The sequence below is a fragment of the Aspergillus candidus genome (genome assembly GCF_002847045.1).
Source record: "Aspergillus candidus strain CBS 102.13 unplaced genomic scaffold BDW47scaffold_65, whole genome shotgun sequence".
NCBI lineage: Eukaryota > Fungi > Ascomycota > Eurotiomycetes > Eurotiales > Aspergillaceae > Aspergillus > Aspergillus candidus.
Window position 1 is genome coordinate 8,611 of NW_020194070.1, and position 19,440 is coordinate 28,050.

General features: G+C 52.9%; 7 protein-coding genes across 7 annotated transcripts; 3 read left to right on the forward strand and 4 right to left on the reverse strand.

Moving 5' to 3' along the window:
- Positions 1-1,281: 1,281 nt before the first annotated feature.
- On the reverse strand, positions 1,282-3,160 carry BDW47DRAFT_78586 (MCT family MFS transporter). The gene is made up of 2 exons (XM_024819858.1): positions 1,580-3,160; positions 1,282-1,518 (listed from the first exon to the last, which is right to left on the reverse strand). Exons 1-2 carry the CDS (start codon positions 2,983-2,985, stop codon positions 1,353-1,355), a joined length of 1,572 nt encoding a protein of 523 aa, XP_024668324.1. The 5' UTR covers positions 2,986-3,160; the 3' UTR covers positions 1,282-1,352.
- A 1,114-nt stretch (positions 3,161-4,274) lies between these two features.
- Positions 4,275-6,905, forward strand: sxa2 (putative pheromone processing carboxypeptidase (Sxa2)). The gene is made up of 5 exons (XM_024814153.1): positions 4,275-4,781; positions 4,858-5,140; positions 5,230-5,456; positions 5,515-6,826; positions 6,885-6,905. The coding sequence occupies exons 1-4, from the start codon at positions 4,580-4,582 to the stop codon at positions 6,402-6,404; spliced, it is 1,602 nt and encodes a 533-aa protein (XP_024668325.1). The 5' UTR covers positions 4,275-4,579; the 3' UTR covers positions 6,405-6,826; positions 6,885-6,905.
- A 1,463-nt stretch (positions 6,906-8,368) lies between these two features.
- On the forward strand, positions 8,369-11,037 carry BDW47DRAFT_78620 (putative sugar transporter). The gene is made up of 6 exons (XM_024819859.1): positions 8,369-9,014; positions 9,118-9,217; positions 9,272-9,284; positions 9,348-9,565; positions 9,628-9,777; positions 9,834-11,037. Exons 1-6 carry the CDS (start codon positions 8,747-8,749, stop codon positions 10,801-10,803), a joined length of 1,719 nt encoding a protein of 572 aa, XP_024668326.1. The 5' UTR covers positions 8,369-8,746; the 3' UTR covers positions 10,804-11,037.
- Positions 11,038-11,253: 216 nt separating this feature from the next.
- Positions 11,254-11,848, reverse strand: BDW47DRAFT_112392 (uncharacterized protein). The gene has a single exon (XM_024814154.1). The coding sequence runs from the start codon at positions 11,588-11,590 to the stop codon at positions 11,273-11,275; it is 318 nt and encodes a 105-aa protein (XP_024668327.1). The 5' UTR covers positions 11,591-11,848; the 3' UTR covers positions 11,254-11,272.
- BDW47DRAFT_129133 (serine/threonine-protein kinase) lies at positions 11,664-13,979 on the reverse strand (the record flags this gene model as incomplete). The annotated part of the gene is made up of 3 exons (XM_024816947.1): positions 11,664-12,831; positions 12,911-13,155; positions 13,533-13,979. The coding sequence occupies 3 exons, from the start codon at positions 13,977-13,979 to the stop codon at positions 11,664-11,666; spliced, it is 1,860 nt and encodes a 619-aa protein (XP_024668328.1).
- Positions 13,980-15,198: 1,219 nt separating this feature from the next.
- BDW47DRAFT_112399 (uncharacterized protein) lies at positions 15,199-16,706 on the reverse strand. Its single transcript, XM_024814155.1, has one exon. The coding sequence runs from the start codon at positions 16,223-16,225 to the stop codon at positions 15,947-15,949; it is 279 nt and encodes a 92-aa protein (XP_024668329.1). The 5' UTR covers positions 16,226-16,706; the 3' UTR covers positions 15,199-15,946.
- A 41-nt stretch (positions 16,707-16,747) lies between these two features.
- On the forward strand, positions 16,748-19,093 carry BDW47DRAFT_112400 (uncharacterized protein). The gene has a single exon (XM_024814156.1). The coding sequence runs from the start codon at positions 16,996-16,998 to the stop codon at positions 18,784-18,786; it is 1,791 nt and encodes a 596-aa protein (XP_024668330.1). The 5' UTR covers positions 16,748-16,995; the 3' UTR covers positions 18,787-19,093.
- Positions 19,094-19,440: the final 347 nt, after the last annotated feature.

Genomic DNA, 19,440 nt, shown 5'->3' on the forward strand with positions numbered 1-19,440 from the left:
TCCGGGAGTCATATGCCCGGTTTGAGCTCCAGGACCCCCTGCACCTGGGGCCCCTGCAGCTGGACCTCCTGGACTTGGACCTCCTGGGGCTCCTGGACCCCCGGCACCTGGACCCCCTGCACCTGGACCCCCTGCACCTGGACCTCCTGGGCCTCCTGGACCTCCCGGTGGCCCATTTCCAGGCCCAGGAGCACTAGGTGCTCCCCCTCCTGGAACAATACCGGGCTGGAAAGGAGGCGGAGGAGCTGGACAATGGGTGACTGTGGTGGAGATCGTGGTAAATACTGTGGCCGAGACAGTTTGAGGAGCTGGACAATTAGTTACTGTGACCGTGACCGTCAGCGTCGAGGGAGCTGGCGGTGGGGTACACTTAGGGCACGAGGGGGACGGAAATGATGATACGCTCGGAATTGGAGTGACAGAGGAATGAAATCCAACAGACGACGAAGATGGTCCATGACTTGCAGAAGTGGACACACGCTGGGAAGTTCCGACAACAGATGACGAGATGATAGGGGTCACACTTCCCGAAGGTGAAGAGGGTACAACTGAGCTGTTAAAACTGCCTCGTGGAGGAAGTGCTGCTGCCTTTTGAAACAATGCCCACGAAGCAACTAAAGCTAGGGTCAATGTGTTGTCCCAAGGTGACATCCTGGTGTTCAACGAGCGCATACTGAGCAAAAGATTAAAGCTCTGAATATCACATAGATCAACAAGGACAAGAGGTAACAGCGTGGATGGGCAATTATATGTACCTGGACGGTCCTGTGCCATTGGGATCAGCCCAATACATGTATGATACCGAGAAAGGTTGTGGCTGTCTAATCAGATCATGTTGTGATTCCACCGAAGTCTAAAATTTAATCATGACCTTGCTCATCCGTCATAGGGACACTTCAGGAACCCTTACACAGGGCTACCCGGAGTAGATCCCCGAGAGGGCATGTCCCCTGGCTTGTCTCGATGGATTTCGAGTCCTGAACGTTTTGTACTCAATTGAATCGACACGAATGCGTATATGTCTTAGTATTTTTATTGATCCGCTGGTCCAGAAAGCCACTGGCTTTTTGTGGCATCTGGGGCCATTTCCTTGCCTAGAACAAGCGCTGTATTTACACATTGCCATCTCCTCTCCTACTTCGTGTGCTTCTTATCGGCGCCGTGGCGTCTATAGTCGAATTTGTCTTCCTCACCTGCCTGAAAGCCATTGAGTCGTTGAATCATTAGGCCATTGATGTGGCTTATTGTGATATAATCCATTTTCGAGATGCAAATGCCAAATTCAGTGTCGGATGTAGCGGCTTCGATGCAGCGGCTTGTGCGGACGACATGGGAAACCGGTGATCCTTTGCTTAATAGAGGGCCCAGGGTTGACGCCATCCGACATGGACCAACTTGGCTGCAGTCACACAGGCTAGACCGACAGCGTAGCAGCAGGTGGTAAAGGTTATGAGGCCCCAGTAGTCTCCGTTGCAGCGAGCCAGGATCTCACCCGCGATTGGGATGCCTGTCAAAGTACTTTAAATGATTAGCACACGTGTTCTCGCTGAGCTTGAAAAACAGAAGGATCTTAGCTTACCCAAAGCTAACTATCGTGTACGCTGTAGAGTAGTACCTCCCATAATTCTCGATTTTGCATAGTTGTGAAATGCAGACAGGAGTAAGGCTGATATTGCTGCCACTTGCAAAACCAAAAATGACGCAGTATACAATCATCAAAGGGACGCTGTCACCGGCCGGGAGCCAGAGGCAGGCATTGCACACTAGACATAGTGCCACGGTGGCAATTAGGGTGTTGAATCGACCCAGGTAGTCGGCAACAAACCCAGGGATACCTCGTCCAAAGAAAGAGCCCACATTGAGGATGGCTAGTAGTTGATAGGACAATGTATGAGAAACACCGTGGGCCAATGCATAAGAAGAGATATAGCTGATCGGAATGAAGAGGCCCCATTCCACAAAGAAGATCCCAGCAGTTGTAAGTGCAAACCGTGGCTCTCGCAGGATGCGAAAGTCAGGGAGAACGTTCTCCCTAGAGGCTGGCTTCTTGGGCAGTCGCGATTTCACCAGGAGACATGCGACAACCACCAGAATCAAACAAATTAGGGCAACAACTCGAGTTGCCCATGCGAACCCTACCAGGGGGAATAGTCTTTCTAAGATCAAGGGGAAAGCAATACCGCCCACGGAACCACCCGTTGCCGCAATGCCAGTTGCAACACCACGCTTTTTATTGAAGAAGTGACCGACGGCAGAAATCGCAGGTGTAAAGATCAAAGAAGTCCCTAGACCTCCAGTGACACCGATGACGAGCATAAAGTGCCAATATTGGGTACAGAATCCTATCGCAACCATCATCACGACGGTCAAGACAGAACCAGCAAGAACCAGCAGCCGGGGACCCTTGGCGTCGAAGATGGGGCCGATTTGAACACCGCAGAAGAAGGTGAGAAAGGCATACATGCCGAAGATCCACCCAGTTTTGCCAGAACCCAGATCTTTGAGCTGATTGTTCTCCAGGTAGGCTTGGAAAGTCCCGATGGAGTTTACCAAGCCGAGAGTGCCAAAAAGGCCCGCAAAGCTGCCCAGGACCACCAGCCATGCATCCCGTCCGCCTTCAGGATAGGTGTTCCCATCGGCATCGGTGGTCACACGGCTCACGGGCACCCCATGAGCTGACAGGTCCGAAGGACAGTCCTCGGATGATCTTGGAAGAGCCTGCTCGACTGAGGTCGGTGCATCCGGCGAACGGGTGGAAGAGTGTTGGTGAAGTTCCTGGGGAAAACCCTGTGGATTCTTCTCTCGATCACCGTCCAAACCTCCATCACGGGGCCTAGAACGGTTGCATGTGTCGCCCGTGGCGGACTGTGCTCCAGAAGACGGGGATAATGGTGTTTGGTGACTTTGATAAAGCTGCTTTTCCGTCCCATGCTGCTGGGTTTCGTCTTGGGCCGGGGATCCAGGATCTCTGGAGTTAGTGAGCATGTCAGTATAGATAGCTGGTTTAAGTGGATTATGGTTGACCTTGTTGCTTCCACAAAACCAGTCTGATTCCGCTTTGCTGCCGATTTGAGTAGAACGATTTGATAGACAGAATGAGAAGAAGTTGAAGCTGCTGAGCGATCTTTAGCGACCAAAGTTACTTGAGGAAATGGCTCATCTGTGATTGAGGTGGGAGGCAGCGAGGCGATATGACTGATGAAAGCCGAAAGAGAGAGGGGTCATCGCTGGAACCGATGGAGCCAAGCCTATTGGTTTCTTCTAAGCAATTTTTTTCTTCTTTTTTTTTTTCTCTTCGGGGAAGTTGTTCTGCAACAATTCCTATTGGCGAATCCTTCACAGAATGGGGTTTGCCCGCGGTAAACAACAGGGAAGGCTAGACAGGAACAGGAAGGTCGGTGGAGAACGATTCGGAAGATATATAAGACAAACTTCCATCGGGTGGACTTGTTCGGGGTTTCGATCTTGAATAACACCAGTTTTGACGTTGATGTAGGCAATGAGCAGGTCAAGAAATGAGCATACAAAAGGGGGGCAAAGTACAAGCACAAGCGCTCGACTGATCATGAAGAGATAGTAAATCTGGATGAAGACCAAAAATGCGGGCACCGTTTTCGGTGCCCCGGCGGGAAGTGGGGCATCCCGGAATGGTGTCCATCTCTGGGGCAATTCTTGACCTTTTGCTGATGATCCACGCAATGGCTATTTTGGCAGAGAATCCAATGGTCTCCAGTCGACGCCGGGACTGATGGCGTAGACATGCTTATGGTTCCTCACTTTAGTCCGATAGCGCAAGTAATGGGAGAAGGACACCAGTACTATGAAAATTAGAGATGATCTAGAATATATGAACGGGATAAAGGGACCTGGATTGATGGTTGGATATGAAGTGAAGGGTGAAGCAGAATGAGAAAGGAGGAAGAAGGAGTTGAGCAGGTGACCGAGAACCTTAGTCGTGACACCTGACCTTTAACTTCAACTTTCCTCTTTTCTCTTCTCCCGTCTACTCGGGTTATTTATCAGACAGGGATAGTCTACATCAGAAGGATTTATCGGACCACTCATCATTTCTGACAATTTGCCATCCCCCGATTGGTATAGTGTCAAAAGATCATCCAGTGAAATGGCGAACGACTTACACAAGTTATTCCCAAATCAGCCAGATCAATGAACTAATCCCCATGGATAAGTGAATGATAGAAGGCCTTTGGTCGCTAATGTGCCGACATCATACAGTAAGGTGCAACTGTGTGGAGCCTAACAGCCAACAACGAGTTGCGTTGCGCGAACACCAGCCATGCTCTTGTTAGCATGTGCCTCTTAGGAGCTAGTGTTCAAGGATAAAAAGGCTTAAGATGAATCGGGCTTCCCGATGGACGAAAATGGCTTGGATCTCTCACGGGCCATCAGTCGGTCTATTTCCCCTCGTTTCCCAGGCAGACGTGTCACTGATAGCTGACATACAAGACAAGGGTATAGTAGCACTGAATTCTGATCATATAAATTGGACCGTCTTCCCTTTGGAGACGGACCTGGGTACCCCGGTGCTATTTATGTAATTTTCCATGATATCGCCAAAATGTGGAAGACTCGAGCTCTTCATTTCCCATATATTCTGCTGATCATCTTACTCTGCACCGGCAAAATCTCAGCCGCTAAACATGGGCCATTTGGACAAAAGGTCCGCGACGCGCAGAGACTGTCTGGACGTGCCGTCCCGCAGCAAGCGCCATTGAAACTCCCCCAGGATGACTTCCGCTTCCTGAACCAGGAGACAAAACGTGCGCCATCAACATCCGTTAGCACTTTATCTATGATTACTGCCCAAACATTGGCTGATCTGAGATAATTCCACAGCGTACCTAGTCGAAAGCCTACCCGATGTCCCTTTCGACATCGGGGAAATGTACTCTGGGTCGGTGCCCGTCGACCAAGGCAACGACCCACGGTCTCTTTTCTTCGTATTTCAACCTACTATCGGGGATCCTGTGGACGAAATTACCATCTGGCTCAACGGTGGACCGGGCTGCAGCTCGCTTCAGGGCTTCTTCCAGGAGAATGGGCGGTTCCTCTGGCAGAAAGGCACGTATCTGCCGGTGCAGAATCCATATTCCTGGGTTAATCTCACCAATATGCTGTGGTATGCTGACGTTTGACGATAATTTCTCCATTTGTTTATACTTTATTCCGGTCTGCCCCGAGGCCTTGACCATGTGCTAAATGAACTAGGGTTGACCAGCCTGTCGGGGCGGGATTCGCCCTTGGCACGCCGACAGCCACGTCCCAGGAGGATATAGCCGACGACTTTGTCAAGTTCTTCAAGAACTTCCAGCAAATATTCGGGATCAAGAGATTTAGGATCTTCGTGACAGGGGAGAGCTATGCGGGCCGCTATGTGCCGTACATCTCAGCGGCCATGCTGGACCAGAATGACACGGAGTACTACGACATGCAGGGTAAGTGGCCAAGCCAGACAGCTCTATTCAAATGAAACCCCTTTCTCAATCTGACCAGGCGCCCTGGTCTACGATCCCTGCATCGGGCAATACGACTACGTGCAAGAACAAGCCCCCGCCGTGCCTTTCGTTCAAGAAAACGCGAATCTCTTCAACTTCAACGCGAGCTTCATGGAGGAGATTGAGAGTCTGCACAAAACCTGCGGCTACGAGTCCTACATGGACAAGTACCTCACCTTCCCACCATCCTCGCCGCAGCCGCCCGTATCATTCAACGCCACGGACGAAGCAACAAGCTGCAACATCTTCGGCTCCATCAACGCCGCCGTGCTACAGAACAACCCATGCTTCAACATCTACCAAATCTCCCAGATGTGTCCCCTGCAGTGGGACGTACTAGCCTTCCCGACAGCCTTCTTCTACCAACCGGCCGGCGCCACAGTGTACTTCGACCGGGCCGACGTCAAGCGCGCCCTACACGCGCCCGAGCATATCACCTGGGCCGCGTGCACAGAGGACGCCGTCTTCGTCGGCGGGCCCGGAGCCGAGGGCGACCTCTCCGCCAACCCCATAGAGACGGTCCTGCCGCAGGTGATTGAGGCGACGAACCGGGTGCTCGTCAGCAACGGCGACTACGACATGATCATTCTCACGAACGGCACGCTGCTCGCCATCCAGAACATGACGTGGAACGGGGCGCTGGGGTTCCAGGCGGCGCCGAGCACGCCCATCAACATCACGCTGCCGGACCTGCAGTACCGGGACGTGTTTATGGCAAATAACGTGACGGGGTGGCAGGACGGGCAGGGGGTGATGGGCGTGCAGCACTATGAGCGCGGGTTGATGTGGGCGCAGTCGTTCCAGACGGGGCATATGCAGCCGTCGAATCAGCCGCGCTTGACTTATCGCCACTTGGAGAGGTTGCTGGGGCGGGTGGATGAGTTATGATTGGGAGTCCGGACGGTCATACCTCACGTGGGTTGTAGTTTACTGTCGCAATTTAAGATCGTGCATAAAAGGGTACCCACCGAGCTCAGAAGTGTCTAGATATCTTTTGTAGCTGAGTGGTATTCTCTCCGACACTTACTCTCCATATTGACAACTCATCATCCACTCAAGCTAGGAGTTACCCATCATACACAGAAACCATCAGTGTGTTCGAACTCATTATGTTGGAATCTTTCTGGCATTCACGTCAGGAATACAAATCGGGAGGGTGGAGAGGACCTCTCATCTCTGGATTGAAAGATACGACACCGTCTCACTGGTCTAGAACGCCACGTGCCGGATGATCGCACGGTCCATCAAAACTGTGGTTGCCTTATTTGCCTGAGGTTTTTATACAGATTTAAACCGAGTTTGAACCGACTCTAGCAAGGTAGCATCAGTTGATCAGATATTGTCGCATTCTCCTTCGACAGGGCTCACTGTAGTATTAGTAGAAGTCTCACTCAACTTTCAAGTAAGAACCATGTGGTACTTAGTTAACTCAGCTATTGAATACTAGCCAAGCTAATCATGTAATAAAAATTACCACAACCATAAAAAGAAAATAAGAATACTAATGCCAAATAAATAAATGAAACAAAACAATGAGTAAAAAAAAAATGTATAAACAAATCCCCAATACCGGACCGGGCAAACGCACGCAAACCGCAAACAGGCAAACCCAGCCCGGCGCCCGCCCGCCCTGTGTCAGGCGAATTCGCAAGCGGAAAGCGAACCAGCCAACCTAAGCGCTGGACCGTATTAAGGGTCCCGGCGCTGACATCTTTGACGATCTCTTACTGGGAGAGGACAAGGCTCGGTCGCGAATGTGGCGTTGGCGAGTTATAAGATTGACGATGAAAGTTTCTGATGCCAAGAGGGGTTTGTCCCGCTTCGTATTTTGTTTCTTTTTTTCCCTCCAGTATGTTGGACGATTGGTGGTGATAGACCGTGTGATCGGGAGTAGTCTGTAATATTTAATACTGATTTGGACTAGATTGATACGCGCATAAGGTACCGACCGAGTGGTCTGGCTGAATTATGCAGGGCTAGACTGCATTCGGTTAGTATTGATTATGTACCTCTAGGTGCATTTGTACATAAGCAGTGCACGTGGAGGTGCGGAATACGAGAGATCAACCGACCCCCTTGCTTGATTCCTAGAATTCATTTGCAAAGATCTGAAACCAGACCGATCCAGATAATCATAGACATGCTAATGGTGAGAGAGAAAAGAAAAAGACGGCAGACACGGGTGGATCGCGCCTTTGAACGCCATCCCGTCAGCGCCAACGGCTTATCCGGGTGTAGTCTAGTCCACGCTCCGCCAAGGGTTGGTATTACCTACTTTACCTGGGTAGGGTATGTCAGTGGCAGATTTTGAGTATGCATATAAAGACTTGTGGAATGAACTTATTGAACTCAAGTCTAAACTAGGTATCCTCAACATACCAGAAGGAGGATCATTCTATATCTACCACCTGGACCTTGATCCCCATGGGCAGCTTTCAACCCCGCCAGAACCAACAACGACTGGGATCAATCCCACCCCATCAAAGTAAATCGACCCCGTCTACTAATCAACCATGGATTCCCTGCATCCTTGGCAGTTTAACCCAATGAGGAAAGAGAGGTCGCGCGCAGTTGCCACTAAACTGCACTAACTGATCGTACAGATACCGACGCCATACCGACAATTCCTCACGATCATATCCTATCTCGCAGGATGGCCTCCCATCCGGGTATGGTCTGGTATTTTATTTATTGGCTTGATAAAGATGATATTATGGTATTATAATTAAAAAAAGTAGAAACATTTTATTTGATTTTTATTTAAATTTTCTTTCTTAAAAGAAAAAAAGAAAGAATGGATGGAAATCAAATAAAATGCCCTGATCGCCGTTGTCTCTCTGTTTGCGTCTCTTCTTCCTTTCGCTGTCCTCTCCTTCTCTGATCTGGAGATTTCTTTGTTTCTTCTTACCCAGATCGCATCAACTGGTGTAGTTCGATCGCATCATACTCACCCGTTGACATCTAGATCGTGGCTAGTATCTGATTCAAACAGTTCCTACCAATTCTACCCCCTCCCTCGTGAAAGCTTCATCTATACAGCGCAGTAGCAGCAGCACTTCCCACTCCGATCCCAGATCCCAGATCCCAGCGCGGTGCAACCGATTCCATCCTCCCGATCCAACTGCCATTGCGCCTCCCACGATCCTATCCCTGACCCTGTGCGACCATTGCGACAGCAGCAGATCCCCACAACTCAAAAGTAGATCGAAGATCCCCCGAAGCGAGCCACCATGGTCTGGATCAACCCCTTCCAGAAACATGACCACACCGACTTCCCCGGGGTCGTCGTGCCCCTCTCCACTGCCCCAGCGCCAGCGCATGCCCAGAGCTCCCTTGAGGTAGACAACCAGACCGGTTCCGATGACAAGAGCGTGGATCAGGCCCCGTCCGAGAAGGGCGAGGGGTCTGTTCGCAACTATAACCAGATGACTATTGAAGCTTTGCGCGCTGAGGTCGAGGGTGATGTTGTCGCGTCAGGTCATGATAGCACTTATGACCGTATGTTTATGTTTGAACCTTGCGGCTTTTTTTTTTTTTTTCTTGGCTGGAATATCTTTGCCAGATGTCAACCCCGGTGAATGTTCGATCTGACCCTTTGTAGGCAAAGCCAAGGTTATCAATCGCGCGATTCAAGATATCGGCATGGGCCGTTATCAGTGGGAGCTGTTTGCGCTCTGTGGGTTTGGTTGGTTGGCGGATAAGTGAGTATTCGTACCATACGCGCTCGCTGCTGTTACTGACAACTTCTGGTTTAGTCTCTGGCTGCAGGTATGGCCATCGCATGATTGGATATATCCTGAGAGATACGGCGATACTGATTGTTTTCTCTAGGGTGTCGCACTCACCTTGCCCCAACTGTCCATGGAGTTTGATGTATCCTCCTCGCGGGTCCGTTTCACCACTTGCGCCTTGTTCCTGGGTCTGTGTCTCGGAGCCTCGTTCTGGGGTCTCGCGTCGGACATCATTGGACGTCGTCCGGCGTTCAACATGACCCTTTTCATCGCGGGTGTTTTCGGTTTGGCGGCCGGTGGTGCCCCAACCTGGATTGGGTATGTCTCTCCCTAGTCTATACCATCGACGTGGTCGGGTTAGCATTTATTAACCGATCTAGTGCCTGTGCCCTGTTCTCCTGCTTGGGTCTCGGCGTTGGTGGCAATCTGCCCGTGGATGGAGCGCTGTTCCTGGAATTCCTGCCCTTCGCCTCGGGCAATCTCCTCACCATGCTCAGTGTCTGGTGGCCCGTGGGCAACCTGATCGCATCGTACGTTCCCCTGTACCTCCTCAGCCATCCACCTCGCTCACGATTCAATCCTACAGCCTCCTCGCATGGGCATTCATCCCCAACTACACCTGCGTAGAAGACATCCCCTGCACAAAGGACCAAAACATGGGCTGGCGCTACCTCGTCCTCACGCTCGGTGCCCTAACCTTCGTCATGTTCATCTGCCGCTTCTTCCTCTTCCACCTCTACGAGTCTCCCAAATTCCTCCTCTCGCGCGGCCGCCAAGACGAAGCCGTCGCCGCCGTCCACGGCATCGCCTACAAGAACGGCGCCCAAACCTGGCTCACGACCTCCATCCTCAACGAAATCGGCGGCCACGCCGAGATCACGCCCGAGGACACCCAACTCAGCACTGCCGAGATCCTCAAACGCAACGTCTCCAAGTTCTCTCTCCAGCGCATCGCGCCCCTCTTCGCCACCACCCGCCTCGCAATCACGACCCTCATCCTCTGGTTCTGCTGGGCCACCATCGGCATGGGCTACCCGCTCTTCAACGCCTTCCTGCCCCAGTACATCAAACAGGCCGGCGGCGAGCAGGAACAACCCACCTACATCGTCTACCGCAACTACGCCATCACCTCCATCGTCGGCGTCCCGGGCTCCATCATCGCCTGCTACACAGTCGACATGAAGTACATCGGCCGCAAGGGCACAATGGCCTTCTCCACCATGATCACAGGCATCCTCACCTTCTGCTTCACTTCTTCCCCAGACCCAGACATCCAACTCGTCTGCACCTGCCTCGTCGCCTTCTTCCAGAATATCATGTACGGCGTGCTCTACGCCTACACCCCCGAGGTGTTCCCCGCCCCCAACCGCGGCACGGGCACCGGCATCGCCAGCTGTCTGAATCGCATTGCGGGCCTGTGTGCCCCGATCGTCGCCATCTACGCCGGCGACGCGAACCCCAATGCCCCGATCTACGCCTCTGGCGGCCTTATCCTCGCTGCGTTCGTCTCGATGGTTCTGCTGCCGATCGAGACGAGGGGAAAGCAGACTCTTTAAAAGTTTTACATACTTACTACGCTGGAGTATGCATATCCGTTGTTTTTGTCCTCTCCACATGATACAACGGTCCCCACTTAAGCAACGCGCCCTAGTGCATGCATGAACCCCCACGGGGTTCTGTCTACGGGAGGGATGCGTTGCCTTTTCTTACCTTTTCTTTCTCTTTTTCTTATTGTCATTGATCTTTTGATACCAACGTTGCTTTCGTCCAATTTTTGTCTTGATTCTTTTTTTTTTTTTTTTTCGACGTGTTGATGAGGCTTTATACATATACACACATACATACATACCTATATACGTACCTATATACATACCCATATACTTACTGCGCTGTACTACGCTATATTTTGCTTGCTGTCAGCAGTATATCTATCGCCTACCTATATTATCTTACTTCGTTCTTACTTACTACAAGATTACTACAAATAAAGGTACGACTAGAAAAAATCGACAACGACCAGCCGTGTCATGGCATGCCATATATTCTCTCTCTCCATGTACAAGGTATATATGTATTCCACAAGAGGAAATAAACAGAAAAAGCAAAAGCAAAAAGCATGCGACAAGCGGTCTTTCGCATGACACAGGGGAGAGAACATGATAAAAAGAACAGAAAGAGAAAAGAGAAAGAAATGTAAAAAAAAAACCCATAACAAATGCTTTGTCCCGACCGAACCGAATTCAAACATAATACCCACAGATGGAAATCAAACAAGATTGCATAACGAACAATGGTAAGAAACAGCAGAAAAAAAGAGATGCAAACTGTCATCTGAACACTCATGATTCCCGATACGATACCCGTGTGATCCAAGGAAATTCGTGGCAGTAGACTCAAGAAGGGGGAAAAAAAAAGTCTAGATAACTGGCGGGTTGCGCCGGCCTCGCTTTTCCAACAAGGTGGCGTTGTCCAGACTCAGTTCAAAAGGCGCCTTGCCCGAGCGCGACAGGTTCTGCCGGGCTGCGTCGGCCACTGCCGCACTGTGCTGCCCGTAGCCCTGTCGCGCCGGTTGCCGCGCCTGGGCGGCGGGAGCCTGGGCCGTGCCGGCTCCCAGGTTCGTGGACCGCAGCTTGGCCTCCATGGCGGCGACGCCCTCGGGCGGCTGACCGGTCTTCTGCATCTTGGAGGACAGATTGTCGTCCTTGCCGAGGGGCTGGTACGTCACCGGCGGCGGCGCCTCGTCGTCCGAGTCTTCACTCAATGCGTTCAGCGGGGTCTGGAACCGGCCGGCCGCGTTGTTGTTCGGGTAGTATTGCCGGAAGTGCTTGCGTCGCTTGCTCTCTTCCTCCTGGCGGTGGACCGCGTTGCTCACGTCGAACACCTCGCGCAGATTGATGGCCCCGGGGGAGCGGAAGTCCATGGGACGATCTAACCCGGCCGAGGGCTGGTCGTACATACGGGCACTGGCTGGGGGGTAGGGCGCCTGATCGGCGGCGACGGCGTCCAGAGGCGAGTTCTGCGGCTTGGTGAGCGGCGTGGCCAGGGGCGGGGCGTCGGCGGCGGCTTCGGTGGCCTCGTCGGTGCCGCGGATCCAGGGATGCGCGAGGAACTCCTTGATGGTGTACCGCTTCTCGGGGTCGACGGTCAGGAGGTGGGAGATGAGGTCTTGGGCGGACTTGGAGATGTCATCCCACCAGGGGGACAGGAACGTGTACTGGCCGCGGGCGACCTTCTCGGTCAGGACCTGGATACTCTCGTCGTAGAAGGGCGGGAAGCCGCAGAGGAGGGTGTAGAGAACGCAGCCCATGGCCCACATATCGACACTCTTCGAGTAGCGCTCATCCTTGACAATCTCGGGGGCGGTATACCCGACGGTCCCGCACGGGGTCATGGTCTGACTATCCCAGATGACCTTGGAAAGGCCGAAGTCGGCAATCTTGATGACCCCGATACCGCCGGCGCCCTTCCCGGGGATGAATTCCCCTTCGTCCACCTTGTCTTCATCGCCGGGCTGGCGGGGTTTGGGATGCTTGGACGGAACGAAGGGAGTGGGGTAGAAGAGGAGGTTTTCGGGCTTGATATCTCTGCAAACGAATTGGTTAGTGGGTGTTCTGGGTACCACAGTAGAAGGGGGGAAGAGGGGGGGTGGAGGGGGAGGGGTACCGATGAACCACACCCGAGGTCTCGTGGAGGTACTCGACGGCCTTGGCGACTTGGGTGATGACATGGCGACTGAGATCCTCAGAGAAATAGGTCAAACGGACGATCTGGTGGAACAACTCCCCACCGGGGCAGAGTTCGAGGACGATGTAATAATATTGGCGCGACTCGGAGAAGTGGATGAGTTTAATGATGTTGGGATGGTCGATCTGTCGCATGATCTGCACTTCCTTGAGGATATTGGCGCGCTGTGGATGGAGTTAGCCCAAATTCCGGTGGTGGCTAGTGAGACATGTAGAAATGAGAGATAGAGGGTGCTAATCATGGGAAGCGGGTGAGGAAAAGAAGAATGAAAGGCAGGGAGAAATGCGCACATCTGTGGGCTTTAGCGGATTCCGAGGTCGGAAGTCGGGATGGAGATGCGAGGACTAGAAGATTGAACAATGAATCAAAGTGACGATGACACGATTGGACAGCGAGGGGACGCGACGGCCAACCCAGGCTCGTAAGGAGAGAAGCGAGTAAAAAGAAACAAGAGTAAAAAGAAAAAAACAAAGAAAAAAAGGAGGGCGCTAAAGAAAGAGGTAGAGAGCAAAAGAAAGAACAAAAGAAGAGATAGACCTACCTGTGTACTGTTCATTTCAAATTTGCGAACGACTTTGATGGCGACCTCGTCATACTCCCCGGTGGAATCCTTGGCGCGATAGACGTTGCTAAAAGCCCCGTCGCCCATCTTGTCCAGCAAGATCCAGCGTTCAAGGCCGGGATACTTGGGCAAATTGGCCTGACTGCTCTTCTCCTCGGCGACGATCTGTTCAATCTCAAGGTCCCGGGCTTTCCGATCCGGGGAGCGGTGGGAGGCAGCGGCGGGTTGTTGTTGGGCCTGGCCGTTGCCCAATTTACTGTCAATGGCATCCAGATTACCGGCGGCGGGGGGGTAAGACCCCTGGGGTTGACGTTGTTGCTCGGCATGGATAGGGGAGACATTGGTGGTGGGCTCGGCATGGGGGGTCACCAAGCGGGCCTGTTTGCCATGACGTATGAAGTTCTTCAGATTTTGAATGGTACTCATGATGAGTAATCTGTTATAAGGGTAGGTGATTGGGGAGAGGGGCTAAGAGGAAGAGAGAAGAGCAGAGGAGAAGCAAAGGAGAGGAGGAGAAGGAAGAAGATAAAGAGGAAGAGAAGTCAAAATGAGGTAATGGAGGCTCGTGGCGAAGAGAAAAAGGTCGGGCGGGGGAAATGACGCTGGAGAGAGAAAAAAGGTCGGGACTGGATCGGGTTGTCAGTGCACTGTCCAGTAGGTTTGCGGGGGAGAAAATAGGCGACAGGAGACCTTGATCATCATCATCATCATCATCATCATCATCATACTACTTACCAGATAAGATCCTCTAACTTCAACGGAGAAAACAGGGTAATACAAAGGGGTCGAAATGATTTGAATAATGACGGTGTTGTGAAGGAGGAATAATGAGGAGAACTCAGAGCAAAAGATCTGTCCAAGCAGAGAGAAAAGGAAGAAGAGAAAAAGGTTAAGCGAGTTGGAAACAAAGGAAGTTTATTGGAGGGGATGGAATTAATTTAATTTTTTTTAGGCTTGAAAGAGGGCAGTGGGGAAAGATGTGACGGGTGGAAGAGCGATGATGTTATCTTTTTTTTTTTCATGGGCGGATCAGTTGATTCCCAGATCTGTTTGATTGTGATTTTTTATTTTGTTGATTCAACAGATTCTCTTCTGTATTGATAGACTGATAGACATGACAATATTATAATCATGAATGTTCTATAAGATTGTCAAGTCTATCAGACAGATGGATTTATGAAAACAACAATGACGTAGGAGGATCCGGGACAATCCTGGATATCACGTGCTGACTCATCTCTCAGTCAGCCACCATATCAAGACAGAATGACCTCAATTGTTCCTCTCTTGGTGGCGTGTCGCGTCATTCTTCGTCATCTCATTTACTCGCCTATATGTGATATAAATAAGATTTTATAGATTATGTTGGAATGATTGGGGGAATCCCAGCAACCAATCATGTTTCACATCCCATAGAGCGCATCGGTATAGAGATACTACGGGGTATAGCCTCCTGTATATCTACTAATGTACGAAGTACATGGCAATGATTGTATACAAGTCTGCCTGCAGGGGTCACGATGCTTCCTCCCCCTCCATCGGCTCCTTTCCCGAAACTCTCCCCCGGACATCGTGTCAACGCTGCATCTTGCAACCCTGGCTTCTTCTTTTTCTTCTTCTTCTTTCTTCCGGTCTTCTCTCCCCTCCTTCAGTCTCTGTTCTAGACTAGACCACGCTCATCTCCAATCCCCCCCCCCCCCCACACTTGATCGCAAACAAACCCTCCCCGTGGACCCGGATGGGATATCCGCCAACGCTGCAGACGGTCAATCCGAACCAGACCGCAGACATCGTCAACCAATCTGGAATGTTCTCCCTCGATTCTTGACGATCTCTCTCCCTCTTGATTCCCCTCTCTTGGCTTTGTATCTTGAGAGCCTCCCATTCGCATCGTGGCATTCTTGTCGCGTCACTTCTCTCCCTCTCCTTCTCCCTCCCCCCCTCTCTCTCACCGTGGAATTTGGATCCCCTCTCCATACCTCTGGAAGATCCTCATTGATCTGTAACGTGGGATCATCTCTCTTTCATTTCTCTCTACTCATTTCGAACCTTTGTTGGTGAGGTTTCATTCTTACACCTTGCCTCTCCACGCCCTCACTTGCTTTCTGCATCCAACAATCATGCGACGACACTGATCGAGGTCAACAATCAAGGGAGATTTGAAAAACAAAAAGAGAAAATCAATAAACCCATAATTATTGCCCTTTTTTCTTCCATTTTCTATTTCGATCTTATTTTCTCTCTTTTCTTTTTTTTTTCTTTTACCTACTTTTCCTATCTTTTATTTTATTTTATTTAATCCTGAATGTAGGGACACGACCGGTCCCGCTATGCAACGCCCACCTCTGCTTTCCTGGTCCAATCTCCTTTGAAACACTTGCGGTGTCATGCTCCTACGCCCAATCATTCCCCCCATCCGCCCTCACGCCCAGTTTGCCAACTGTACTTGGGCCCTCCCGGTGGGTTCGTCGGCTTATTTGTACCGTCAAATGGTCAGGGACCGTCACCAAAAAAGCAAAAACACATACCCAATAAAATAAAATAAAAAAACAATAAGGGGGGAGAAGGAAGAGGAAAAAAGAAAGAGAAAGACGAGGAAAACAAAGCGAAGATGCCCAGCATCGCGATCGTTGGCACCGCTCCCGCCCCGCCAGAACACCTGGACCGCTCATTGTTCAGGTCCCATAAGGCCCTTCCCCGAAAGACACATGTCCTCCAAACCGTCCAGTGTTTGCCTATAAAGCCCACCGGTCAGGATGGCAGCCCCGGTCAGGATGTTGTTCCCCCGACAGCTCCCAGTCTCCCTTTGACGCCTCCCAGAGTCTCTCACGAAGACACCCGCCCCAACGACGGTAACAAACAGAACGTCGTCTCTCCATCCGTGATCGAAGGGGTCATCTCGCCCAAACCATCACACCCTCCCACCCCAGAGTCCACCCCACCACGCCGCACCCCGACCCACCGACGACCAGGCCTGAGCCACGGCGGGCGGTCGTCGTGCTCGTCGCGCGAGGATTCCTTCCAGACCGCCCGTGAGATGTTCTCCGACAGCGAGCCCGACACCCCGGGCCGGTCCGTCCAGTGCCTGCTGCCCAAGACGTTCCGACGGAGCGAGGCCAGAACCCCCGAACCGAGGGCGCGCGCGGACCAGACCGCCTCGACGGGCTCGCCGAAACCGAAATCGCGACCGTTTGCGAGGGCGCGACGCTCGGGGAACCCGGAGCCCTCGACAGGGACGTCCGCCCGCCCCCAGCCGTCCGCTCACCAGACGGCCCCGAGAGCGTCGGATCTGGCGAGCAGCTCGGAGGGCCCCGTGGCCAGCCTGTCGATCGAGCAGTTCCGCGAACAGGTTGGATGGCCGTCGGGCGGTGGGGCGGGTCTGCCCGAGCCCGGTGACAGCCGCCGGTCCTCGGGGATATCCACCGCGTCCACCGTCGAGGTCATGATCATCGACCCGCCCCCCGCCCGGCACAGTCTGCGGCACAGCGAGAAGAGGTCCTCGTTGCGCTCGACGAGCTCGCCCGTCACCAAGTCCGAACGCGCATCCACGTCCTCCCATTCGGATGCGCATCATCACCGCTTGGTGCGTAAGATCGGACGGATCTCGGACAGTGATCGGCGCAGCATTGCGTCCGAAATCTCCGCCTCGGAGATGTCGACGTTCAGCGGGGTCGCCTCGCCCCAGGTGGAGGTCGTCCCCGTCGTGGTGATCCCCGAGCGACGCTCGTCCCTCAAATCGTCCGCGCAGTCGTCCGCCCCGAGCAGCAGGGATCCGTCCAAAGTGGATTCGTCTCGTCGCTCGCGTCGACGGTCCGGGAGCCGAACCGAGTCTCTCGATCAGTCCCGGTCCCGACGGCGGACCCGATCCCCTTCGAGCGCCCGCTCCACGCAGAGCGCGTTCGGGCACCCCGTCGTCCCGCCCCGGAGCTCCTCGCTGTCGGCGCCCACGAGCCGCAACAACTCCCGCTCCACGTCTCTCACCTCGGAGAGCCTGCGTCACCACACCCTCGCCATGGACGCCGTACCGAGCCAGCCCCAAAAGTCCCAGAAGCTCGCGGGGCGAGAGTTTCCATCCACCGACGTCCCGCGGACGCAGTCCATCCTGATCGGCGTGGAAGACATGGCGCATCTCCATTCGCCCGCAGTGACGGCGACGCACCCCTCGTTCCCGTCGCTGTCCCCGGGGCCGATCGAGATCAACGAGGCCATCACCGTGGCGTTCTTCCCGCACAACAACGAGTCGATCTTACTGGTCGACCCACAGGTGCGCGAGCAGGCGGAGCGCCAAGCGTCACAGCTCTATCAGGAGACCACCGAGCCACGGACGCCCGAGATGCAAATGCAATGCAACGCGGAATCACCCTTGGTCAACCCCCGCTCGCCGCCTGAGCCTCCAGCCTGCAAGGTCATCCCGCCGACCGTCAACAGCGCGACGGACCTGACCCCCGCCACGACGAACCACAGCCGCGCACCGACCATCCTCGGCCCCGCAGGGCCGCACCTTAGCCCCGCAGCGACAAACCTCACCCCGACGGCGACGAACCTCAGCCGCACAGCAACGAACGACACCAACCCGGGTCCCTTCCGCCGCGTGGCATCAGCACGGCGTCCACGGATCCGACCAGGCTCAGAGTCCTTCCACTCCTTCATACGCTCGCTCTCCCTGCGCTCAGCGGAGAACCGCAAAGCGGGACAGGAAATCGACCACAGCCTGCACCCATTCTGGCGGCCCCGGCGCTTCTGGCCCGAATCGTCCGAACCAGAAGACGACTCCCCGCGCGAAGAGAGCATGCGCTTCCGCGACACCGACCCAGACAACGTCATCAGCAACTCGCTCGGCATGCCACAACAGCGCGTGGCCTTCAACGGACCCCCGCCGCCACTGTCCCCGCACCGTCCCGCCCCGCGGCCCTCTGACATCACAATTCCCTACAGCGCTGCCACCAACCGGCACACCGTCGAGACAAGCGTCTTCAGCCCCGAAGCCTTCCGCTCGCAAACATCCTTCCACCAAGACCGCTTCCGCTCCGTATCCTGGTGGCGCCTGCGCCTCCGTCTAGGCAACGTGCGCAACCTCCGCAAACGCCTCCGCCGGACATTCCAGAAACGCGCCGAGGGGAAGCGCGAGGCGCGCCGCGAAAAGCTCAAGCAGAGTATCGGCGAGATGAAACCGCTTGGCTCGAGTACGAGGGGGATTGCGCAGTGGTGGCATGGATTGCCTGATAATTCATGATGTGACCAGATTGATGCGTACACGGTTGATTGATTGATTCTTTTTTCTGCGATTTGATTTCTTTGCATTTTCGCTTTTGTTCCAAATTTTATGTCGTTATGAGTTACGAGTCATGACTTGATGAGATGAGATGAGATATACCTGCTTGCTTTCTTGTTTTTGTCTTTATACCGTTCATTGAATTTGGCTTTGATATTGTTGATTCAGGATGATCGATCCCAACTTGATCCAGTCAATTGATCTATCTTCATGTTTTATGCCTTGAGTGTATCATATCACGAGTTATGCATTCAGTTCTATCTACCTACCTACCGACCTGCTATCTACAGTACATAACCAACCGTATACGCCATCCATCGTATAATATAGTATCAAAACAGCACATAGACAAAAGCGCGGTCACCCCAGAAGTAAGGAATAAGAAACACATCATAATCATCATAAAATCAGAGGAATAAAGAAAATCATCGATACCCCCCCCTCACCCCAATCCTCCCCCTAACCGCCATCCCCCCATACTCCGCCTCTCTCACCCTCCTCTTTCTGTCTTCTTCTTCTGCTTCTTTCTCATTCGTTGCGCTTCTCTCCCGATTGCTTATTCTCGAAGAAGAAGAAGTGTCACCGGTAGTAGCACCAGCAGTAGATGCAGTAGAA

Excerpts from the sequence above, each read along its gene's own strand:
- BDW47DRAFT_78586 (XM_024819858.1), bottom strand. The coding sequence starts at position 2,985 with ATGCTCACTAACTCCAGAGATCCTGGATCCCCGGCCCAAGACGAAACC. Across the intron at positions 1,519-1,579 it reads TACACGATAGTTAGCTTTGG|TACTTTGACAGGCATCCCAA; the intron begins GTAAGCTAAGAT and ends AATCATTTAAAG.
- BDW47DRAFT_112400 (XM_024814156.1), top strand. The coding sequence starts at position 16,996 with ATGATCATCGACCCGCCCCCCGCCCGGCACAGTCTGCGGCACAGCGAG.
- BDW47DRAFT_78620 (XM_024819859.1), top strand. The coding sequence starts at position 8,747 with ATGGTCTGGATCAACCCCTTCCAGAAACATGACCACACCGACTTCCCC. Across the intron at positions 9,015-9,117 it reads TCATGATAGCACTTATGACC|GCAAAGCCAAGGTTATCAAT; the intron begins GTATGTTTATGT and ends GACCCTTTGTAG. Across the intron at positions 9,566-9,627 it reads GGTGCCCCAACCTGGATTGG|TGCCTGTGCCCTGTTCTCCT; the intron begins GTATGTCTCTCC and ends TAACCGATCTAG.
- sxa2 (XM_024814153.1), top strand. The coding sequence starts at position 4,580 with ATGTGGAAGACTCGAGCTCTTCATTTCCCATATATTCTGCTGATCATC. Across the intron at positions 5,141-5,229 it reads AATCTCACCAATATGCTGTG|GGTTGACCAGCCTGTCGGGG; the intron begins GTATGCTGACGT and ends TAAATGAACTAG. Across the intron at positions 5,457-5,514 it reads GGAGTACTACGACATGCAGG|GCGCCCTGGTCTACGATCCC; the intron begins GTAAGTGGCCAA and ends CAATCTGACCAG.
- BDW47DRAFT_112399 (XM_024814155.1), bottom strand. The coding sequence starts at position 16,225 with ATGAGCGGTCCAGGTGTTCTGGCGGGGCGGGAGCGGTGCCAACGATCG.
- BDW47DRAFT_112392 (XM_024814154.1), bottom strand. The coding sequence starts at position 11,590 with ATGAGTGTTCAGATGACAGTTTGCATCTCTTTTTTTCTGCTGTTTCTT.